Consider the following 18214-nt stretch of genomic DNA (forward strand, 5'->3'; position numbering starts at 1 on the left):
ATTGAGAGACGGGGAACTACAAGTCCCGGCGGGCGTAGCGCCTCAGCGCTTCCGGCTCGCGCGTCCGGTCTGTCTCCCGGCCAGCGGCCGCGGGGGCACGATGAAGCGGGAGGGTATCGCTGCCGCTCCCGGGCGGCCGCGGGCGGGTGAGTGTCCGCGCGGCGCGCCCGGCCCGGGGCTCGCGCCTCGGGGCCGCGCGGTAGGCGCTTCGGGGTCCGCGGAGGCGTCGGGCCTGGGGGGGCGGGGCCGACACGGGCCGGGGTCTCGGCGTCTGTCCGTCGCTTGCCCCATTGCCCCATTCTCCCCTTCTTTATTCATTCCTTCTTCTTGCGTTCGTTGAGCGCCGCCGGGGGCCCAGTTCTCGTAGGCTCTTCTGCAGCTTTTCTCAGCCCGGCCGCTGTTGACACTTCTCGCCGATCCTTCTCTGCTGTGCTTTGTAGGATGTTGAGTAGCATCCCTGGTCCCCACCCATTAGATGCCAGTAACCTCTCCCACCCCCACGTCTTGACAACCCAAAATGCCTGCAGACACCGCCAAACGTCTCCTGGGGGACAAAATCCTCCCCCAACCCCACACACCCCGGCTTGAGAACCGGCCATCTAGAGCGGGGAGGGATTGACAGTACACACAGAATCCTAAAGAGTTGTGATAGGTGCTATGAGAGAAACAGGGCGCTGAGAAAGAGTAAGGGGCGCTCTCAAGTGGCTTGGGGAGGGGGGAGGTGCCTACAGCAAGCAGCTTGTCTTGGGAAGTTGCTGGAAGAGCATGCCAGGCAGAGGGAGCAAGGTGTGCAAAGGCCCAGAGCAAGAAAGGGCTTGGTGCGCCAGTGAGTGCTGGCAGAGGGGTGAGAGGCCTAGTCCACGGGGCCACACCAGAGTGCATGGTGGAGGGATTGTATTGTGCTTGCAAGGAAGGCTGTTGGAGGATTCGAGCACGGGAGAGCCGACATCAGATCCGAGGCCGGTAAAGAGCCCCTGGTTGTGTGTAGAGGGGGTGGGAGACGAGGCTGTCTGGCTGTTCCGGCCTCGTTGCCTTGAACAAGTCCAGGGCATTCAGCTGGAGCCGAGGCTGCGATTGTGCTGGATCCCACCCTGCTTTGGCAGGACAGGGGTGGAGAGTAGGGCTGGGGATTCCACCCTGCTTTGCTGCCTCCCTTGCCTAGAGCTCCAAGCTGCCCAGACTGTTCACCCTTCTCCCCATCCCTCACACCCCTTCCTGTGCACACACAGGCCCCCTCTCCTGAGGGCTGCCCACCCCTTGGCCTTTGCCAAGCATGTGACCTCCCTCTTCCTCATTCCTTCTCTTTGGGCCTCTCCCTTCCCACACCCCTTCCCCGCAAGCCTGTGCGGCAGGCAGGCACTACTTCTCTGTCATACATCCCTACTTGCATTGCTCTGGGCATTCACGTTTCTCCGGAATCCCTGGTCTCTGTGTGTCAAGGTTCCTGCATGTTATAGCTGCACTAGCCCCAGGAAGCCAGAAGCTCCCTCTGAGGGGAAGCAGGGATCCTGGCAACCTGGCTGAGGGAGGTAACCAGCTGGGAAGGAGGGGATGTCTTCCTTCTTGAGGGGTCCCTGTGGAGCAACCCCCACTGTGGCTGTGTGTCACGCACAATATTTCTGGAAATGAATGGGAAAGATCAGAGTCTGAAGCACTGACTTTGCTGGGACAGGAACCCACAGAAAAGGGTCTTTGGCAGCTCGAATGGGGCTTACTAATACTCCTGAGCCTGTCTACCTCTCCTACCAGGCCCCCTAGCTTCTCAAGGTCAGACTCATGTTCAGCCGTCACCACGTGCCCTCTCACCCTCACAGGGACTGGCATGCAGTGGGTGTGAACCTTGGCCGGCCGGCCGGCTGCGAAATCAGAGAGTTTGGGAAACGGGAGAGATGTGATTGAAGGGCCTGACCTGTTTGGACGGCTCCAGGCGGCCTGGGCTCCGCGGTGTGGTGCTCCTCGGCACGGCTTCGTGTGCGGCTGGCTTTGGTGCACCATGGGCTCCTCGGTTTGCTGGCACAACAGGGCTTTGGTTGGCCGCGGCGTGACCCCTTGGGGGCTCTGAGTCCTGGGGTGGCCTCCCGGCCTCTACTCTTGACTCTCGAAGAGGGGCTGCTGTCAGTGGAGCCCTCACTGTTGCCCCGCCTCTCGCAGCTCCTTTCAGATGGGAGTACATCCACTCTGTTTAACGAGTGAGAAATCTGAGGCCCTGGAGGGCAAGCAGGTTGCCCAAAGTCACGCAGCTGTTACGTGGCAGAGGTGGGATTTGAACCCAGGTCTGAGTCCTGCATTTGTGGCCTGACCGTCGTGCTGTCCATAAGGAACACTTGGAGGGGTCAGTATAAGCACATAAGTGAAGTGTGCCAGCATATGCCCAGCCTTGGGAGGGGTCAGCAGGACATAACTTGCTCCGAACCTGGGTCCCCATTGGCCTGACCTTGCTGTTGAGTCGGCTCCTAGGACTTTACCGGGCCATCTGGCTGGCTTATGCAGGAGGTACCCTCGTAGAGGGGCCCGAACCCCTCAGCTTTCAGTAGATGCCCCAGGGTGTCCCCCGTGTGCTGGCCCTTCCACAGAAGAAATTCGGTTGCTCCTTGGAGGGACATGGGGTCAGGTGGGGCAGAGGAGGGAGAAAGCGGTCCTGGAGTCCAGTGCTGAGGTCACATGGAGACCTGGTACTCGGCTATCCCCCGGGGAAGGAGCAGCCTCACGGAAACCGGGACCGAAGGAATGTGCCAGAAAGACTGTAGTACCACAGCCTGGGCTGAAAGGGCATGGAATGGACAGTGGAGCGGGCTGGTGCATGTCTGCATGTCCAGGCGGGGCTCCCGGCTGGGACTTTGTGCACACTCCCCAAGCTTCTGTAGGGAACCAAGAAAGAGGAAGTCAGGGAGGCGGAAACAGCCAGGGCGGCCTGGAGGTGTAGCCCGGGTCCGAGGTGTCCCTGGGCTCTTGGGCAGAGGCCCAGGACCTGTCTCCACAAGTTTAGACTCACTGATTTTTTTTTTCTTAAGTTTGATTTATTTAAGTAATCTCTCCACCCTACGTGGGGCTCGAACTCTCGACCACAAGATCAAGAGTCGCGCGCCCTTCCAACTAAGCCAGCCGGCTGACCTTAGACTCACTGATTTAAGACAGCCTGGGATTTGCTTCCCCCTTGTGCCTCTGCAGCCTGGGTTGGCCCAGACGCTGAGTTGGAGGAAGGGTGTGGGCAGGTAAAAGTGGCCCCTACGGCTAGGTGCTCAGAGAGGAGGCCAAACACCACCTTTTTCCAGAATACTCTCTCCCTGCTCTGGATCTGGGCAGCCCCTTCCTCTGGGAAGCTCTCTAGGAGCCCCCCAGGCTGTATCAGGTATACACCTCCCTCCAGCAGAGGGACCCACGGGTGCTGGAGAGGCCGGGTGGGGAGTGCGAGGACACAGCCTTGGGGAGAGGAGGCCACAACGGGTGTCCAGTCTGGCAACCTTGAGGCCACCCTTTAGGAACTGTGGGCACAGAGGGAAGGATGGAAGGTGAGGGCAGAGTCCAGGGGTGGGTGCTCGGAGGGAAGGGGGGCCGGGCAGGCCTCAAACCTGGGCCTGCTGAGGTGCTTAGGGGGGGCCCTGACGTCACACCGTGCCTATCTGGGATGGAAAAGACGTGCTAAGGGGACATCAGGGAACTGCTGGGAGAGGTGTATATGGCTTTGCTATGGCAACCCAGCCTGTTTCTATAGGATTTGTTTCTATAGGGCTTGGGCCAGGGGGCCAGCAGGGGCCGACCCAGGGGCTGGGTGGTCCATGGGTGATACCAGGGGCTGCATCTGGAGCTCTGGCTGCAGTCTGGTGGCCACCCACAGCTCTGTGCCAGGCAGGGCTGAGGTGTCCTGGCCACCCATGCTCACCCTGGGGCCGTCACCACTAAATGTGTGGCCTGATGGTGCTTCCAGGGCCAGCCTACCCCCATTGCTGGCTCAGCACATGCTGCTGAGGGGACCCCACCACACCCACTCTTCGAAGGACCTGCTTCTGGCCATCCCACTGTCGTCCCCCCCCCCCCCCCCCCGCCGTCCCAGTCCAGCATTTACAGCCTACAGTACCCACTCTGCTGGCTGCCAGCCACAGGGACCACAGTGGGGGATCTTTGTCCCACATTCCCAAGGGTGAGCCTAGCAGACCCCATTGGCCTCCCTCCAGGGGGTGGGGGTGGGGAGGGGTTCCCAAGGGAGCTGGCCTGCTCTCTGGTGTAGGCTGCCCAGAGAACGGGGCTGGTGGGGGGCTTTCCTGAAGAGGGGCTGGGGCATTATAGGTGGATCTTCGTTCCCTTGTCGGGCAAGGAGTGTGCCCCAGGGGCCCTTTGGACATGGACTTGGGTGGACAGAGATCCCTGGGCCTTGACCCTAGGCTCAAGCAGGGGAGCTGGTTTTGCACTGACCCCGGGCACCTTGGGTACCACTCTCCCACCAGCCTCACCTGAGGCCCCATCTCCAGCAGGACGTGCGTGCGGTCTTTTCTCTTTAAGAGATACGGTCCTTGTGTCCCTCGCCTGGGCTCTGCGGAGGCACCTGGAGCAGGCAGGGTGGGGGGACTCGCCTGGGGAGGGAAGGGGAGCTGTGCCTGGCAGGCTCAGCCCATAGCTTTTCCCAGTATGGGAGTGTCCGGTCGTCTAGCTGACAACTCCCTGTCCGCCTGCATACAGGCCTGGTGCGGGGTGGCGAGGAGGCCTACCCCTGGGGGGCGGGGGCATACCCCACCCCGGACAGCTGGGCCCAGCGGGGTGGGGGGCGTACGCAACTGTGCTGTTGTTTCTGGGGTTTGGGCCCACAGAGCTGGGAGACACTGGCGAAGACTTATTGCAAAATGCAGCCCCTGGGGGAGCGGGGCTGAAGGCTCAGGGCATCTTGCTCAATTCCAGGATGCTTAGTTAGGGTAGGATCTGATCGTTGTGATCTGGGGGTGCACAGCTGGGGGAGGCTGTGGCTGCAGCCCAGCAACCCCCCCCTCCCCCCGCCTCGGGTCCCTGGCTGGGAGTGCAGGCCAAACCATGTAAATGGGGAAGCAGTTACTTCCCTCCTTCCCTGGCTCCACTCTGCTCTCTGGCCAGTCTGTACATCTCCCCCCACCCCACCCCCCACCCCGCCCCCGGGTTGTGTGTCTGCCGGGCCTGGCCGCTATTGGCTGTCAGGGGACTTTCCAGCCGATTTGCATGTTGCCCTGCGTGCCTTTCTGTTTACTTCACTTCAGAGTGAGGGAGAGCCAGACGCCTGCTCCCTCAGACTGAGCAGCAGGCACACAGGCCCCACGGGGGCTGGCGTGCTGGCCGCCGTCCTGGGGGGAGTCCCCGCTGGGGTCCCGGCTGCCTGGACCACGGGAGCCGCTCGCTGGAGCCAGCCGCTGGCCGCTGGGCCTCGGGAGCTTGCAGCAGGGGGAGCAGATGAATTGTAAAATCCAGGTCAGTGTGGGCCGGCCGCCTCCCCGTGACCCACCCCCAGCCTCCTCCTGGCACGCCCCATGGTGCCGAGGCGGGAGCCGACCTTGGGTTTCCCAAAAGGTGAGTCCTGGAGCTCCTATGTCACCCCAGCCGGGGTATCCTTGCTGCAAGCAGGGTGGCCCCAGGATTTCCTGCTTAGCGTGGAGACCAGCAGCGGCACTGGAGGTGGGGCTTCCGGACCCACCACAGCCACACCTCCACCAAGGGCCTGGTACTGCCCACTCTCGGGAGTCCCTGCCTCTCCCCCATGAGGACAAGCCACCGGAGAGCCTGGTCTGGGACTTAACCGCCAAGTCTCTTGAGTCACAGCAGGGGGAGTGATGGGCAGGAGGGGGAGGCTTTGGCCAACATCTTGGGATCCCCCCATCCCCTGGTCTACCTGGACCCCCAGGGCGCTGAGAGCATCGGTGGCGGTGCCTTGTGGCAGGGCCAAGTGTGGGGACTGACAGCCACCGCACCGAGGCCCGAGTCTAGAAGACTGGGGGCGGGGGGGCGGTGGCATTGCAGGTGGTATTCAAAGGGGCAGGTGGGAGAGAAGGTGGGGGAGCTGTGACAGCTCGGCAGCGCAGCATGGGAACACACGGCTCGGGAGCCAGCCCCTCCCCGTAGACCCCTAGGTTGGGTTGCGGGACCACCGAGTGGCTGTGGCGTGTGTGAGGCAGACACGGCCAGGTGGCTCAGCAGCCCCTCCACCCGGAGCCCCCTCCTCAGTCGTGGGGGGCCTTCACAGCACAGGGTGGGCCCCAGCCTGCATGTGCCCTTGTGCCCCACGAGAGCGGGACGTGCCGGCCTCCCCGGGAGTTCCCGACACTCGTTCTGCTGGCCCGGCCTAGCAGCAGGTGATGAGCCCGCGCTGTGGCCTCCCAGGGGTCTCCTGGGGAGAGAGCTCACGTGTGCTCCTCCTCGCGGGGAGCCCGGCTTAAAGCTGGGGCCTCGAGGCTACAGCTGACTCCAGAGGGGAGATAGACGCCGCCGTGGACGCTGACCCCAGGAGGGCCCCTGGGAAGGTGGGCGTCGCCCTGGCAGTGGGGTGGCTCCCCCAGGCTATCCACGATCGTGGCTGCAGGCTGGTCCCCTTTCCTCTCTAACGGCCAGACCCCTCGTCTTGGGTGGAGTGGGGTGGGGGGAGTAATTCTTGCAGGCCCAGGATGATAACCCACTGTGCCTTCTCCCCGCCGCCTCAGCCCGTGAGTCCTGAGTCGACAGTTGGACCTGCACAAGGTCTGGGATCAGGACTCTCATCTCCTCCCCCGTCCCAAAGGGGCTTTATCTGCGTGATGAGCCTCTGAGAGGCTGGGCCCCAGGTTCGTCACCGACAGGTCGTCTGGGGTGTGGCCAGCGTCCTTGCATCCTGCAGACCGGGACTGTCCTACCTGGTAGGAAGCAGGCACACGGCTTGATCCCGCCCCGGGTGCCACACCGCGGCCCAGTCTTGGCTCCAGGGACACTTGCCCTCAGACCCAGAGGTTCGGGCAGAGCACCGTGGGGGCTTCCGCCTCTGGGGCGGAGCTGGTGACGTTTCCAAAAGCCTGAGCCTTGAAGGAAGGTAAAGCTGAGTGCCAGCTGCCTGCCTGCCCCCAGGGCCTCCTCCCTTCCTTGGGCCTGTGCACACCTGGGATGGGAGGAGGGAAAGAGACTTTGCCCGCGTGGACCCGCCCTCGTTGGCACTGGTGGTGGAGATCTGACGAGTCCGGGCCACCGTCCCCACCGCCGTTGTGCTCCCCCCTCAGGAGACGCTGCCCGCGGACCCTAGATGCCTCTCTAGAGCATGAGCTCGGGCAAGGGCGCCCGCTACAACCGCTTCTCCGGGGGGCCCGCCAACCTTCCCACTGCCGACGTCACCGCCGGGGTAAGCGGGAACCTCACGGGGAAGGGCCTCCCCTCGTGCCCACCTCGTGTGCCGGGGTCCCCGCAGAGCCTCCAGAGCAGTCCCCTCCCTACGTGGAGGGCCTGTGCCGCGTGTGTCCGCGTGAGCTCACGCGAGCACGTGACCGTGGTGCTATGAAAGCGCGTCGGTGCCCGTCCACGCGTGTGTACACATCCTCTCTGGGGGTCGATGCCAAGTCTCGTCTGTTCTCTGTCCAGACCAGAATGGAAACGACCTTCGGGCCTGCCTTTTCGGCCGTCACCACCATCACAAAAGGTGAGCCAGCCTGTAAGTCCAGGCCAGGGCGGGCTGGGCAGAATCTGGGCGTCCCTTACTCCCACTGGGGTCTGCGGGCACGTCCTGGTGGGGCAGGAGGGGGCATCGGTGTCGGCCCTAGGCTGCCTGCCGCTCTCCCCCCCCCCCCACCCCGCTCCGCCTCTGCTGCCGCATCCTTCTCCTCCCCCCGCAACCCCGGGCATCCCGGCACCTCCGTCCCGGGGCCTCACCCGTTACCTCTGGGGAGGGCTGCCCCACCTTCCCTGTCCCTCGTCCTAGCGTCCTCTGGTTCATCCCCGCCCTGGGCTCCTAGCAGCCTCCGGGAGGTCGGGACTGGGGGCCACGCTGGACACGTGTGGGTGGGTAAGAAGTACTCGCGGTGTCCTTTCTCCAGACCGGTTCCAGCCCGGGGCACTACCTCCTTCCCTGAGTCATGAGGGTGTGTTGCCTCTCTTGTCAGGGCTGGGGGTTCAGGGATGGACTTTGTTCCTTTGCCTTTTTGGTACTCTGCCCCTCATAGGTGAAGCCGATTTTTAATTGCTTTTCCGGGGTTCCCTCTCGAAGCACTCAGCAGTGAGGCCACGGGACCACTGTGCGCACGTGCTCACGCTGGCGCCTCTGCCCCAGGGTGGCTCAATCAGATGCTCCAAAAGTGCCCCTTTTCCTTCTTAGATGTTCTGTCCTGAGAATAAATAAACGTCTCCCCAATACAAGCACCCAGGTCACTGTTCCTCAACGCCTCACTTACTCTTAGAAGCTGCAGGGGCCCCCGTCACGGCAGTCCCGCGCTCCTGGAGCAGACAGTGATGGGAGTCTGTCTCCCTCTCGCCCTACCCAGCAACCCCATCGGTGGCAGGGATGGGTCAGGACTGGGTATGAACAGTCACCTCACCTGACTCCTCTCACAGATAGGGAAACTGAGGCCCAGTGGCAGGGGAGCTGCTTAAAGCCCGACTCATGAAACCATGCCTTTGGGGCTGGTTGTGATGTCTGGGTTTGGGCGGGCCTGAGGCCGGTGGTGGCCACTCCAGGGCTTCTGGCTTCCCCATGGACTCCTGACCAACGCCTTCCCTGGAGTGGGCTGAGAAGGCCCGAGGGTGCTTCCAGGTTCTGGCCAGGGCAACAGCTGGGAGACAAGCAGACCCAAACAGCGGGCTGCCTGTCAGTCCCCAGCACACACCGGCCCGGGGGCCTCAGGCCTCTGTCCCTGTCTCCTCCTCTGGGCACTGAGGACATCAGAGGACCCGCCCACTGGTAGGGTTACCTTGAGGGCCAAGCAAGATGACATCTCACCTCGTGCCAGGCAACCTTCAGATTAATCACTCAGATGTTGGGCTCTTGCCTCAGCTGGGCACAGGGCAGCCCCAGGGTCAGACCGCTGGCACCTTGTAGAGTCAGAGAGATGATCCCTCCACCCCACCTTCAGCCTGCCTTGGGAGTGTGACCGTCGGGGGCTCTGGAGCTCCAGGCACAGAGGATAGGCCCTGGAGACCACCTGAGCCGGGCTGGCCCCAGGCTGTGCCCTCCCTCCCCACCTGCCTGGCCCTGGAGGGGGCTGAGGATGCAGGGCCAGTGCGGGGCTTGCTGGGGGCTCAGGCCAGCTTGCGTTCTGGCCCTTGTCCTGCTCAGGCCCCTGACAGGGGCAGGGTGGCTCCCAGCTGCCCCCGAGCCCAGCCCCAGCCAAGTGGCCCTCAGATCAAGAAGGAGGACACGGGAGAGGGTGGGGGGCAAGGAGACTTCCCAGAGGGGATTAGCCCCCTGTCTGGCCCAGCCCCTGCCCCCACTGGCCCCGTCCCTCCAGGGAGCCCACTTCCCGCCACGGGGGGCCAGCCATGCCCCTCTGGATCACACTCGTGGCAACCCCGCCCTCTCTTCTTGGCAGCCGATGGGACCAGCACGTACAAACAGCACCGCAGGACACCGTCTTCTTCTAGCACCCTCGCCTACTCACCGCGGGACGAGGAGGATAGCATGGTAGGTCTGTGCCATGGTCACTTCTCTCCCCACGGCCTCCGGCCATGCCGTCCTTCCCCAGGGCCAGGTCCCAGGGGTAGCTGAAGGGGAGGCTCCACCTCGAGGCACGCCCTGAGCTACGGTCTGCAGGCTACGGTGGGTTGGTGAGACAGAGGGCTGGTATGTCTGGGCGTCGTGAGGCCTAAGCGCCCGTGGCAGGACTTTGTGGAGGAGGAAGGAGCAGTGGGGCCGGAGGGTGCAGAGCCTGCGAGCTGGGGCGAAGCGCATTCAGCTCTGTCTTGAAGGCCATGGGAGCCACAGAAGGTTCAGGCGTGTGGGTCACAGATCACGTTTCCGTTTTTAAAGTTGTCTGCTATCGAGTAGAGGACTGGAGGGTGGGCTGGGGGGTGGAGGCGGGACCCCTGAGCAGGTGGCTGGAAGGAGGACGGCCGGAGCTGGGGGATAACAACGGGCCTGCGAGGGCTGTGCTGACAGGGAGAGCCAGAGAACCTCCTGCCGCCGGCTCTGCGGAGTGAGGAAGGGGCTGGGGTGGAGTCGAGGCTGGCCGTCAGTGCCCAGGCTGTGTGGCCAGGGTCACAGTGGCTGTCCCCTGCCTGCCCGGCCACTGGACCGTGTCGCTGGGCTCTGGGCCTGTCGGACGCGAGGAGCTGCCCTGGCCGAGGGGGGTGGCTCGGGCCCCCCTGCCGCTCACCTCTGCAGAGCCTCGCTTTCTGCTTCCCCTTGTGGATTCTCGGGATTCTCGCCAGTGTGGTGGCCCCACGGACTCCAGCTGGTTCTCCTGTCCTCCCAGCCTCCAGGACCCAAGTCTTCTCATGCTGGGCTGCCAGGCCTTCGTTTCCTATTTAATGCTAAGGGAAACAGTGTTTTTTTAATTACTTGAACGCGCTGTGTGCCAGGCGCTACACTAGGCCTTCTCTAAGCACAAAGCAGGCACCTTGCACCCCACTCCCTGGCTCCGCCTGCCTCGGCCTCCGTGACCTCTGACTCACCCATGGCTGCCCGGGAGGGGATTTTCCCCAGAGTGGCCGGTACCAGGAGGAAGCCCGTGGGCCGGGTGGGGAGCAGTGGCTCTTACAGGATCTTTACTGGGGGGTTCTAGGCCAAGGCGGGGGGGAGGGGACGGTTTCCCCACCCGGGCTCCCCCAGATCCTCATCTTCCGTGACTCAGGCAGAGGCGGGCACCCATGGCTCTTCCTCCCTCTGAGAATCTTGGCCGGGGTTCAGTGGGGAGGTCCCTGCCTTCCCTGGGAGCCTCAGTGGCCCGGCCCCGTGTCCCCAGCCAGGGAAGCCAGACGGGCAGCCAAACCCAAGGGGACGTGGAGCCCCCAGCCTCTGCCGGCCTTCCCTTCCTCTGGCAGTCCGGGCGTGGAGGCCGGCCCGGGACTGGCTGACGGAGGTGCCCCGTGTGCAGCCCACATTCCCTCACGGGAAGCAGGAAGCAGGCCAGGCGAGCGTGTCCTTCTGGAATTGAATAGCAGGAAGTCTCTCCATTTACACAAAGAAAGCTGGCAGACGTGAGCGGGTGGCCCAGCCACAGGGCCGGGACCGCTGGGCCGGCGGGGGGCCCGGGCGCCCCATCGGCTCCCTGGGCACAGGCGGCGGCTCTGCGGGGTGAGGGGGCCCCGGCCTCCCCACCGGCTGACGGGCCCGCCGGTCCCTGTGCGCCGCAGCCCCCCATCAGCACCCCACGCCGCTCCGACTCGGCCATCTCCGTCCGCTCCCTGCACTCAGAGTCCAGCATGTCCCTGCGCTCCACGTTCTCGCTGCCCGAGGAGGAGGAGGAGCCGGTAGGTGTGTCCGCCCAGCAGGCGGCCCCTCGAGGGGCGGGAAGGTCTGGCCTACCCCCCCCCCCCCCCCCACTCCCCGGGCACCTCTTCCCGTGGGCTACCCGGGGTCCAGCTTTGGGAAGTGAGGGCGGCGCCCGTGTGGGGTCTTCGAGTCTCCATCACCGCTAGAGAAGCAGGTGCGCACGGCCAAGGGCGCGGCTGGAGGGGTCCTCCCTGCTTCGGTCCCCTCACGCTCAGGCCCGGCCCCAGGCCTCCGCGGCAGGCCCTTCTCGGCCGCTACCCGCCCCCCACCGCCGTCTGCGCCCCGGCCCCCCCTCACCCTGCCCTGCCCGGTTCTAGGAGCCCCTGGTGTTTGCTGAGCAGCCGTCGGTGAAGCTGTGCTGCCAGCTGTGCTGCAGCGTGTTCAAGGACCCCGTGATCACCACGTGCGGGGTGAGGCCGCCCCTCCCTTCCTGACACGTGCGACACCACGGGGCCCGGCGTGGCCGCCCAGGGGCTGCCCTCTTCGGTGGGCACGGGGTGGGGGTGACTCTGTGTCCGTGCCCCAAGCCCACCCGTTGTCTCCACAGCACACTTTCTGCCGAAGATGCGCCTTGAAGTCAGGTAGGGCCCCCCCCCTCCCCAGACCCCGGTCCGGCTGACCTCATTACCCCGCTTGGGAAGGGTCCCTCCGGAGAGGTCCCAGCCTAGGCCCAGCACTGATCATGCCCTTGGCACATGGTGGCTTCTCCCTAGCCCTGCCCCCAGCGTCTCTGCCACCGGGCGCTCAGGCTGGGCTCCGGACCTTGATAGGCGAAGTGGGGAGACCCACGTCTCGGGACCTCCTGGCCTCAGCACCAGCTGTTTCCAGCAAGAGTGCCTTGGCCATCAGGGCCCCCCGCCTCACCCTCGCAGGCCTGGGCCCCTGGGCCCGGGGCTAGTTCCTCTCCAGGCTCTGCCCCAGCTCCCTCTGCCCTGTCCCAGACTCCTGAGTCAGCCCAGAGGCCTCCGGTCCCTCCTGCTCACCCAGTGGTCACCCTTGGTGGCCCAGCTGTGCCCCCATCCAGATTCAGGCATGGCAGCGGGGCAGGTAGATGGGTGCATCAGGGCCCAGAAAGAGGCTCGGTGCGGCCAGCCTGAGGAGCCCGTTCCGGGCCTGCCACACCGGGACTTACCAGGGAAGAGCCCGCTCCCAGTGCAGCCTGGTCGCAGCACTCAGAGCAGAGCTGCCGGAGCAGGGACAGCCAGGTGGACGGTGAGGTCAGCACGCCCTCCCCTCCAGAGAAGTGCCCCGTGGACCACGCCAAGCTGACGGTGGTGGTGAACAACATCGCGGTGGCCGAGCAGATCGGGGAGCTGTTCATCCACTGCAGGCACGGCTGCCGGGCAGCGGGGGCCGGGAAGCCTGCCGTCTTTGAGGTGGATCCCCGAGGGTGCCCCTTCACCATCAAGCTCAGCGCTCGGAAGTAAGTGCTGTCCTCGGCCCCCGCCCCCCACCCCTCCCAGGGGTGCTGAGAGCCGGTGCCTCTGGGGACTGACGCCTGCCTCCCAAAGGGACCACGAGGGCAGCTGTGACTACAGGCCTGTGCGGTGCCCCAACAACCCCAGCTGCCCGCCCCTCCTCAAGATGAACCTGGAGGCCCACCTCAAGGAGTGTGAGCACATCAAGTGTCCCCACTCCAAGTACGGGTGAGTGGGCGGGGGTGGGCATGTGGGCTGCCCCCGGCCGGTGGGCGGGCAGGGCGGGGGCGGCGGGGCCTCCGGGCTGGCATTCACAGTCCCTCCTTCAGCGAACCCTTGTTGAGATCTGCTTGTGTGCTGGGCGCTGGGGAGACAGCCAGGGTCCTGGGGAGACGGACCTTAGCGGGAGCCTCACCGTCAGCTATGTAATTACAAACTGAGGTACAGGTGCCGTGAAGGAGAGGCCTGAGCCCCACGGGAACGCAGAGGGGTCGGAGTGGTCGGCGAGCTGGGAGGTCAGGGAAGGGGGGTGTCCCTGAGAACCGATGCATGTGTGGGTGTGAGCCAAAGACTAGCATGAGGGCTTTGGGCGGCTGGACCATCATGAGTGGGGTAGAGAGCAGGGGGCGGTGGGAGGGGGGAAGAGGCAGGAGCCGGGAGGCTGTCGAAGGGTGCGGAAGAGCCCTTAAGGAGCTTTGGGAGCAGAAGGACTAGATTTCCTCCCAAAGTGGCCTGATGGGTGCTGAGTGGGAGCAGGATGGACGGGTGGGCAGCAGGTGGGAGGTGTGGGGAGGCGTGGGGGGGGGGGCAGGGGCAGTGCCTCACTGGGCAGGCAGGTGGGCAGGGCAGCCATCCTGCGTCTCCAGGTGCACATTCATCGGGAACCAGGACACGTATGAGACACACCTGGAGACCTGCCGCTTCGAGGGCCTGAAGGAGTTCCTGCAGCAGACGGACGACCGCTTCCACGAGATGCACGTGGCGCTGGCCCAGAAGGACCAGGAGATCGCCTTCCTGCGCTCCATGCTCGGCAAGCTCTCGGAGAAGATTGACCAGCTGGAGAAGAGCCTGGAGCTCAAGTTCGGTGAGGGCGCGCCCCAGAAGGCAGGGGTGTGGCCTCTCCTCCCGGTCCCTGACACCCTCTTCCTTGCCACTCAGACGTCCTCGACGAAAACCAGAGCAAGCTCAGCGAGGACCTCATGGAGTTCCGGAGGGATGCGTCCATGTTGAACGTGAGCGGGAGGGGGCCACGTGCGGGGTGGGGGGGGTGGGGACGCAGGACCGGCCCTCGGCCTAGGCCCCAACAGGAGGCTTGCCCCGCTCCCCGCCACCCCGCTGTCAGGGTTCAGTGTCTGTGCTGGGGGAGGCGGCTGCTGCCGCGTGGGGGCAGGGAGACCGCGGACCCACAGCCAGCATGCCCTGTACTCTTGGTCTTGGCAGGATGAGCTGTCCCACATCAATGCGCGGCTGAACACAGGCATCCTCGGATGTGAGTACGGGCCTGCCGCTGCCCCCTCTGCTGCCCCTGGGCGCCCCCGGGCCCTCACCAGCTCCTCCCGTCTCCGCAGCCTATGACCCACAACAGATCTTCAAGTGCAAAGGAACCTTTGTGGGCCACCAGGGCCCCGTCTGGTGTCTGTGTGTCTACTCCATGGGGGACCTGCTCTTCAGTGGCTCCTCTGACAAGACCATCAAGGTGAGTGGGGTCTTGCCCAGGGAGGTGGTCTACAGCCTGGTGGCGGGGGGGGGGGGGGGGGGGGGCAATGGGCACTGCCTGCGCCCACCTTCCCTCCACATTCCCACCATGCTGCCCCCTGGCGTTGGGCTGCCCCTCCTGGGACCCAGCCTGATGGTGGCCTCTGCAGGTGTGGGATACGTGTACCACCTACAAGTGCCAGAAGACGCTAGAAGGCCACGACGGCATTGTGCTGGCGCTCTGTATCCAGGGGTGAGTGCGGGCATGCATGGTACCCACGTGGAGGCGGGGACGGGAGACGCCCTGCTCCCCCCACGGGCCACATGTGTCCTCAGCTGGCTGTGTCTACCTCTCCTGCGGGGCACCCTCATCCTTGAGCAGGGCTGGATGGCTGGGTGGTGGCACGCGGGCCCCCACGTTCCCAGTGTGTGGCCCCGGAGCTGGGGCGCCTCGGGGAGGTAGGAACTCAGCCGTCGCTCGGCTGGCCTGTAGCCAGAGCCTCAGGCACAGCTTGGGGACAGGACCACAGAGTAGCCTGCCCGGCTCCCCCCTCGCCCGAGAAGGGTAGCCCCTCTCGACCTTCTCTCCTGTCTCGTGTCATGAGACTTCACGTTGTGGGCAGGAGAGGGAGAGACGTGCGTTCCCGGAAAGCAGCAGCTTGGCCGTCGGCAGCGCTGACAGGGGTAGTTACCTCACAGCTTGCTGTCGGACGCTTGCCAGGCAGGCGGCGGGGTCAGGCCTCTACCCCCAAGGTTCCCTCGCCGGAACAGGAAGACGGAGGGCTGGGGGCAGCGGGAGGAACCCGGCCGAGCTGCCGGTTCCTGGTGGCTTCCCGGTGGCTGGTGCTCCCTTGGCCTGGCAAGGCCACACCGGCGAGGACACTGGCTTCTCCTGCCCTGACCCCTTGGCTCCGCTCCCCCAGGTGCAAGCTGTACAGCGGCTCAGCGGACTGCACCATCATCGTGAGTGGGGCCGCGGCAGGTGGGTGGGAGGGGCCTGGGCCGCACCGGCTTCCGGGGGCCCCAGGCCCGCCGTGCCACCACGACCCGAGGCTTCCTGTCGTCCTTCCCGCCAGGTGTGGGACATCCAGAACCTGCAGAAGGTGAACACGATCCGGGCCCACGACAACCCCGTGTGCACGCTGGTCTCCTCACACAACATGCTCTTCAGCGGCTCCCTGAAGGCCATCAAGGTCAGGCCGGCCTCGCGTGTGCACATGTGGGGCGGTGGGCTACCGGACCCCTGCGCCCCAGCCTGCATTCGTGGCCGTCCCCACAGGTCTGGGATATCGTGGGCACTGAACTGAAGCTGAAGAAGGAGCTCACGGGCCTCAACCACTGGGTGCGGGCGCTGGTGGCTGCCCAGAGCTACCTGTACAGCGGCTCCTACCAGACAATCAAGGTGCGTCCGCACACGCTTCGCGTGGGAAGACCCCTCACGAGGCTAGACCCCTGGGCTGGCACTGCCCAGGCCGGCCCCGGGGGCTCCGTCTGCCCTGCCCCCATGCCGCCGGGTTGGGGAGACCCTCACACACATCCTGGGTGACGAGCGGGCTGCTTAGCGTCCAGAGGCCCTGAGGGCAAGGTGCCGGGCCTGGGACCGACGGGCTCGAGCTTGTCCGTAGATCTGGGACATCCGGACCCTCGACTGCATCCACGTCCTGCAGACATCTGGCGGCAGCGTCTACTCTATCGCTGTGACGAATCACCACATTGTCTGTGGCACCTATGAGAACCTCATCCACGTAAGGCGGGCACCTAGGGGCAGGGCCTGCCTCCGGGGCGCTGTCCTCCCCGGAGCCTGTGGCTCTGACCTGCCTGGGCCATTCCTTCAGGTGTGGGACATCGAGTCCAAGGAGCAGGTGCGGACCCTGACGGGCCACGTTGGCACTGTGTATGCCCTGGCGGTCATCTCAACGCCAGACCAGACCAAAGTCTTCAGCGCGTCCTATGACCGGTCTCTCAGGGTGCGTGCGGACCTAGCGATGGTGGGAGGTTCACGGTGGGCGGTTGGGCCCAGGTGGGCAGGCCCTCATGTCCCGTGTGCCCCCAGGTCTGGAGCATGGACAACATGATCTGCACGCAGACCCTGCTGCGTCACCAGGGCAGTGTGACCGCACTGGCCGTGTCCCGGGGCCGGCTCTTCTCGGGAGCTGTGGACAGCACTGTGAAGGTCAGTGCCTCGGCTCAGGCCTTCCAAAGGGGCTGCGTGTGTGGAGCGGGGGGGGGGGGGGGGGGGGCGAGGAGCTAGAAGCCTTGGGTCGGTGGCACCTGAGGGCAGGTGTGACTGGCAGGTGGGGGGGGGGGGCGGCGTGGCCGGAGGGGCAGCTGAAACAGAGCCCTTCCTCTGCAGGTTTGGACTTGCTAACAGAATCCAGACCAGTCTTGGCTTCCTCTGGGACCTCCCCTAGGCTTGTCCCAACCAGGCTGGCCACATGAGGGGTCTCAAGGGGCGCTCACTGCCTGCCCTGCGGGGACAGACCGACAGGTTCACCTGGCCAGGCAGTGCCCTCCCCACCCTGTGCCCGGCGAGCCTCCCTCTGCTTGGTCCTGTGATCGTCGCCGCCAAGACAGTGCCCAGCCCCTCCCGCTGGGTGCCAGGTACGATGCTCGCCCGGCCCACCCTCCATCCCTGCCCCAGATGGACTGTGGGCCTTTTTACTCACCTTTTCTACTGTTTTTAGACTGTATATAGATTTGATTACTTCTTGATTGAAATAAAAGCTGCACAGACTGTGGCTGTGAGTGGGGATAGTCCTTGGGGTGACAGGCCACCCGGGAATGCTGTTGTGCTGGGGCACCAGCGGCCAGTGGGAGGGAGGCTGGGGAGGAGCCACAGAAGGGCTCCTGTCAGCTCCAGGATGTGGCCCTCTTGGTGACGTCTCTTCCCTGCCGGGAGCAAGCTAGACCCCCGTTCTCCCCAACACACGTCCCCAAGAAGTGAGCCAGGCAGCTCTGTTTTCTGCTGTTTATTGACAGCTGACAGTAGCTCCCTGCCCGGAACCCCCCTCCCCGCTTGCTGGAGCCCCAGCCTGGGCCGCCCGTTGAAGGGAGGCCAGGCACACCCACCTGGGGAAGTATCAGGGCCTGACAGCTGGAAAGGGCCCACACGCTCAGATGCCACCTTGGCTGACCCCTTCCACCCGCCCGCCTCGCAACCGCTGGTTTTCGGCGTTTTTAAATTCTTTTTTTTTTTTTTTTTTTTTTTTTTTTTTTTTTTAAGAAACGTCAAAGTTGTGCCCAACACAGCAAACACAATAGAGGAGGCCAGTCGGTACTTTTTGGAAAGGGGAGAGAGAGGAAAAGAGAGAGAGGGCAAGAACGACCACACGACACAGCCTTGGACCATGAGCAGAAGCGTCCATGGGAACTCAGATGGGGGAGGGCAGGCTGTCTGTACGGGGCCAGCGAGGAGCCCTGAGGAGGGAGGGTCAGGCACACCCTGACACACGCCACACGCAGCCTGGCATGCACGCCCTGCACCCACCGAGGTCACCCAGCTGCCGTGCCCACGCTGCACGCACGGCTCCCCCGGAGCCCAGGCGCGCCTCACACCGGCACCCTGGGAGAGAGCAGGGAGCCCCTCCCCACCGGCTCCACGGTGTGGAGGACACAGCCCAGCAGCGAGCAAGGCACATCCTTCGAGTTCTTCAGACGCAGAGAAGTTAGGAGAGCGAGGGGAGGCCCTAGCGGAGCGCGGACCCTCCCG

The 18214-nt window shown here is 64.7% G+C and overlaps 1 protein-coding gene across 5 annotated transcripts; it reads left to right on the forward strand.

The window, feature by feature from the left end:
- Positions 1-32: 32 nt before the first annotated feature.
- TRAF7 (TNF receptor associated factor 7) lies at positions 33-17243 on the forward strand. Of its 5 annotated transcripts, XM_032591535.1 has the most exons (22): positions 71-146; positions 6651-7012; positions 7197-7315; positions 7552-7609; positions 9492-9583; positions 11254-11370; positions 11710-11802; positions 11940-11973; positions 12632-12815; positions 12904-13038; positions 13677-13894; positions 13969-14042; positions 14251-14299; positions 14379-14506; positions 14676-14758; positions 15429-15468; positions 15582-15698; positions 15785-15907; positions 16131-16250; positions 16341-16472; positions 16559-16678; positions 16859-17243. In XM_032591535.1, exons 3-22 carry the CDS (start codon positions 7235-7237, stop codon positions 16871-16873), a joined length of 2013 nt encoding a protein of 670 aa, XP_032447426.1. In that variant the 5' UTR covers positions 71-146; positions 6651-7012; positions 7197-7234; the 3' UTR covers positions 16874-17243. The 5 variants fall into 5 exon arrangements, with proteins under 5 accessions (XP_030157003.1, XP_032447426.1, XP_030157005.1 ...); XM_030301143.2 differs by lacking the exon at positions 6651-7012 and having other exon boundaries at positions 33-146; XM_030301145.1 differs by lacking the exons at positions 71-146; positions 6651-7012 and adding an exon at positions 4602-5427 and having other exon boundaries at positions 12904-13032.
- The last annotated feature ends 971 nt before the right edge of the window (positions 17244-18214 follow it).

The sequence above is a fragment of the Lynx canadensis genome, chromosome E3 (genome assembly GCF_007474595.2).
Source record: "Lynx canadensis isolate LIC74 chromosome E3, mLynCan4.pri.v2, whole genome shotgun sequence".
Taxonomy (NCBI): Eukaryota; Metazoa; Chordata; class Mammalia; order Carnivora; family Felidae; genus Lynx; species Lynx canadensis.

Bases quoted from the DNA above. Each gene is read 5' to 3' on its own strand.
- TRAF7 (XM_030301143.2), top strand. From the start codon at position 7,235: ATGAGCTCGGGCAAGGGCGCCCGCTACAACCGCTTCTCCGGGGGGCCC. The intron at 15,469-15,581 runs GTGAGTGGGGCC...CCTTCCCGCCAG, and splicing joins CAGCGGACTGCACCATCATC to GTGTGGGACATCCAGAACCT. The intron at 15,908-16,130 runs GTGCGTCCGCAC...GCTTGTCCGTAG, and splicing joins GCTCCTACCAGACAATCAAG to ATCTGGGACATCCGGACCCT.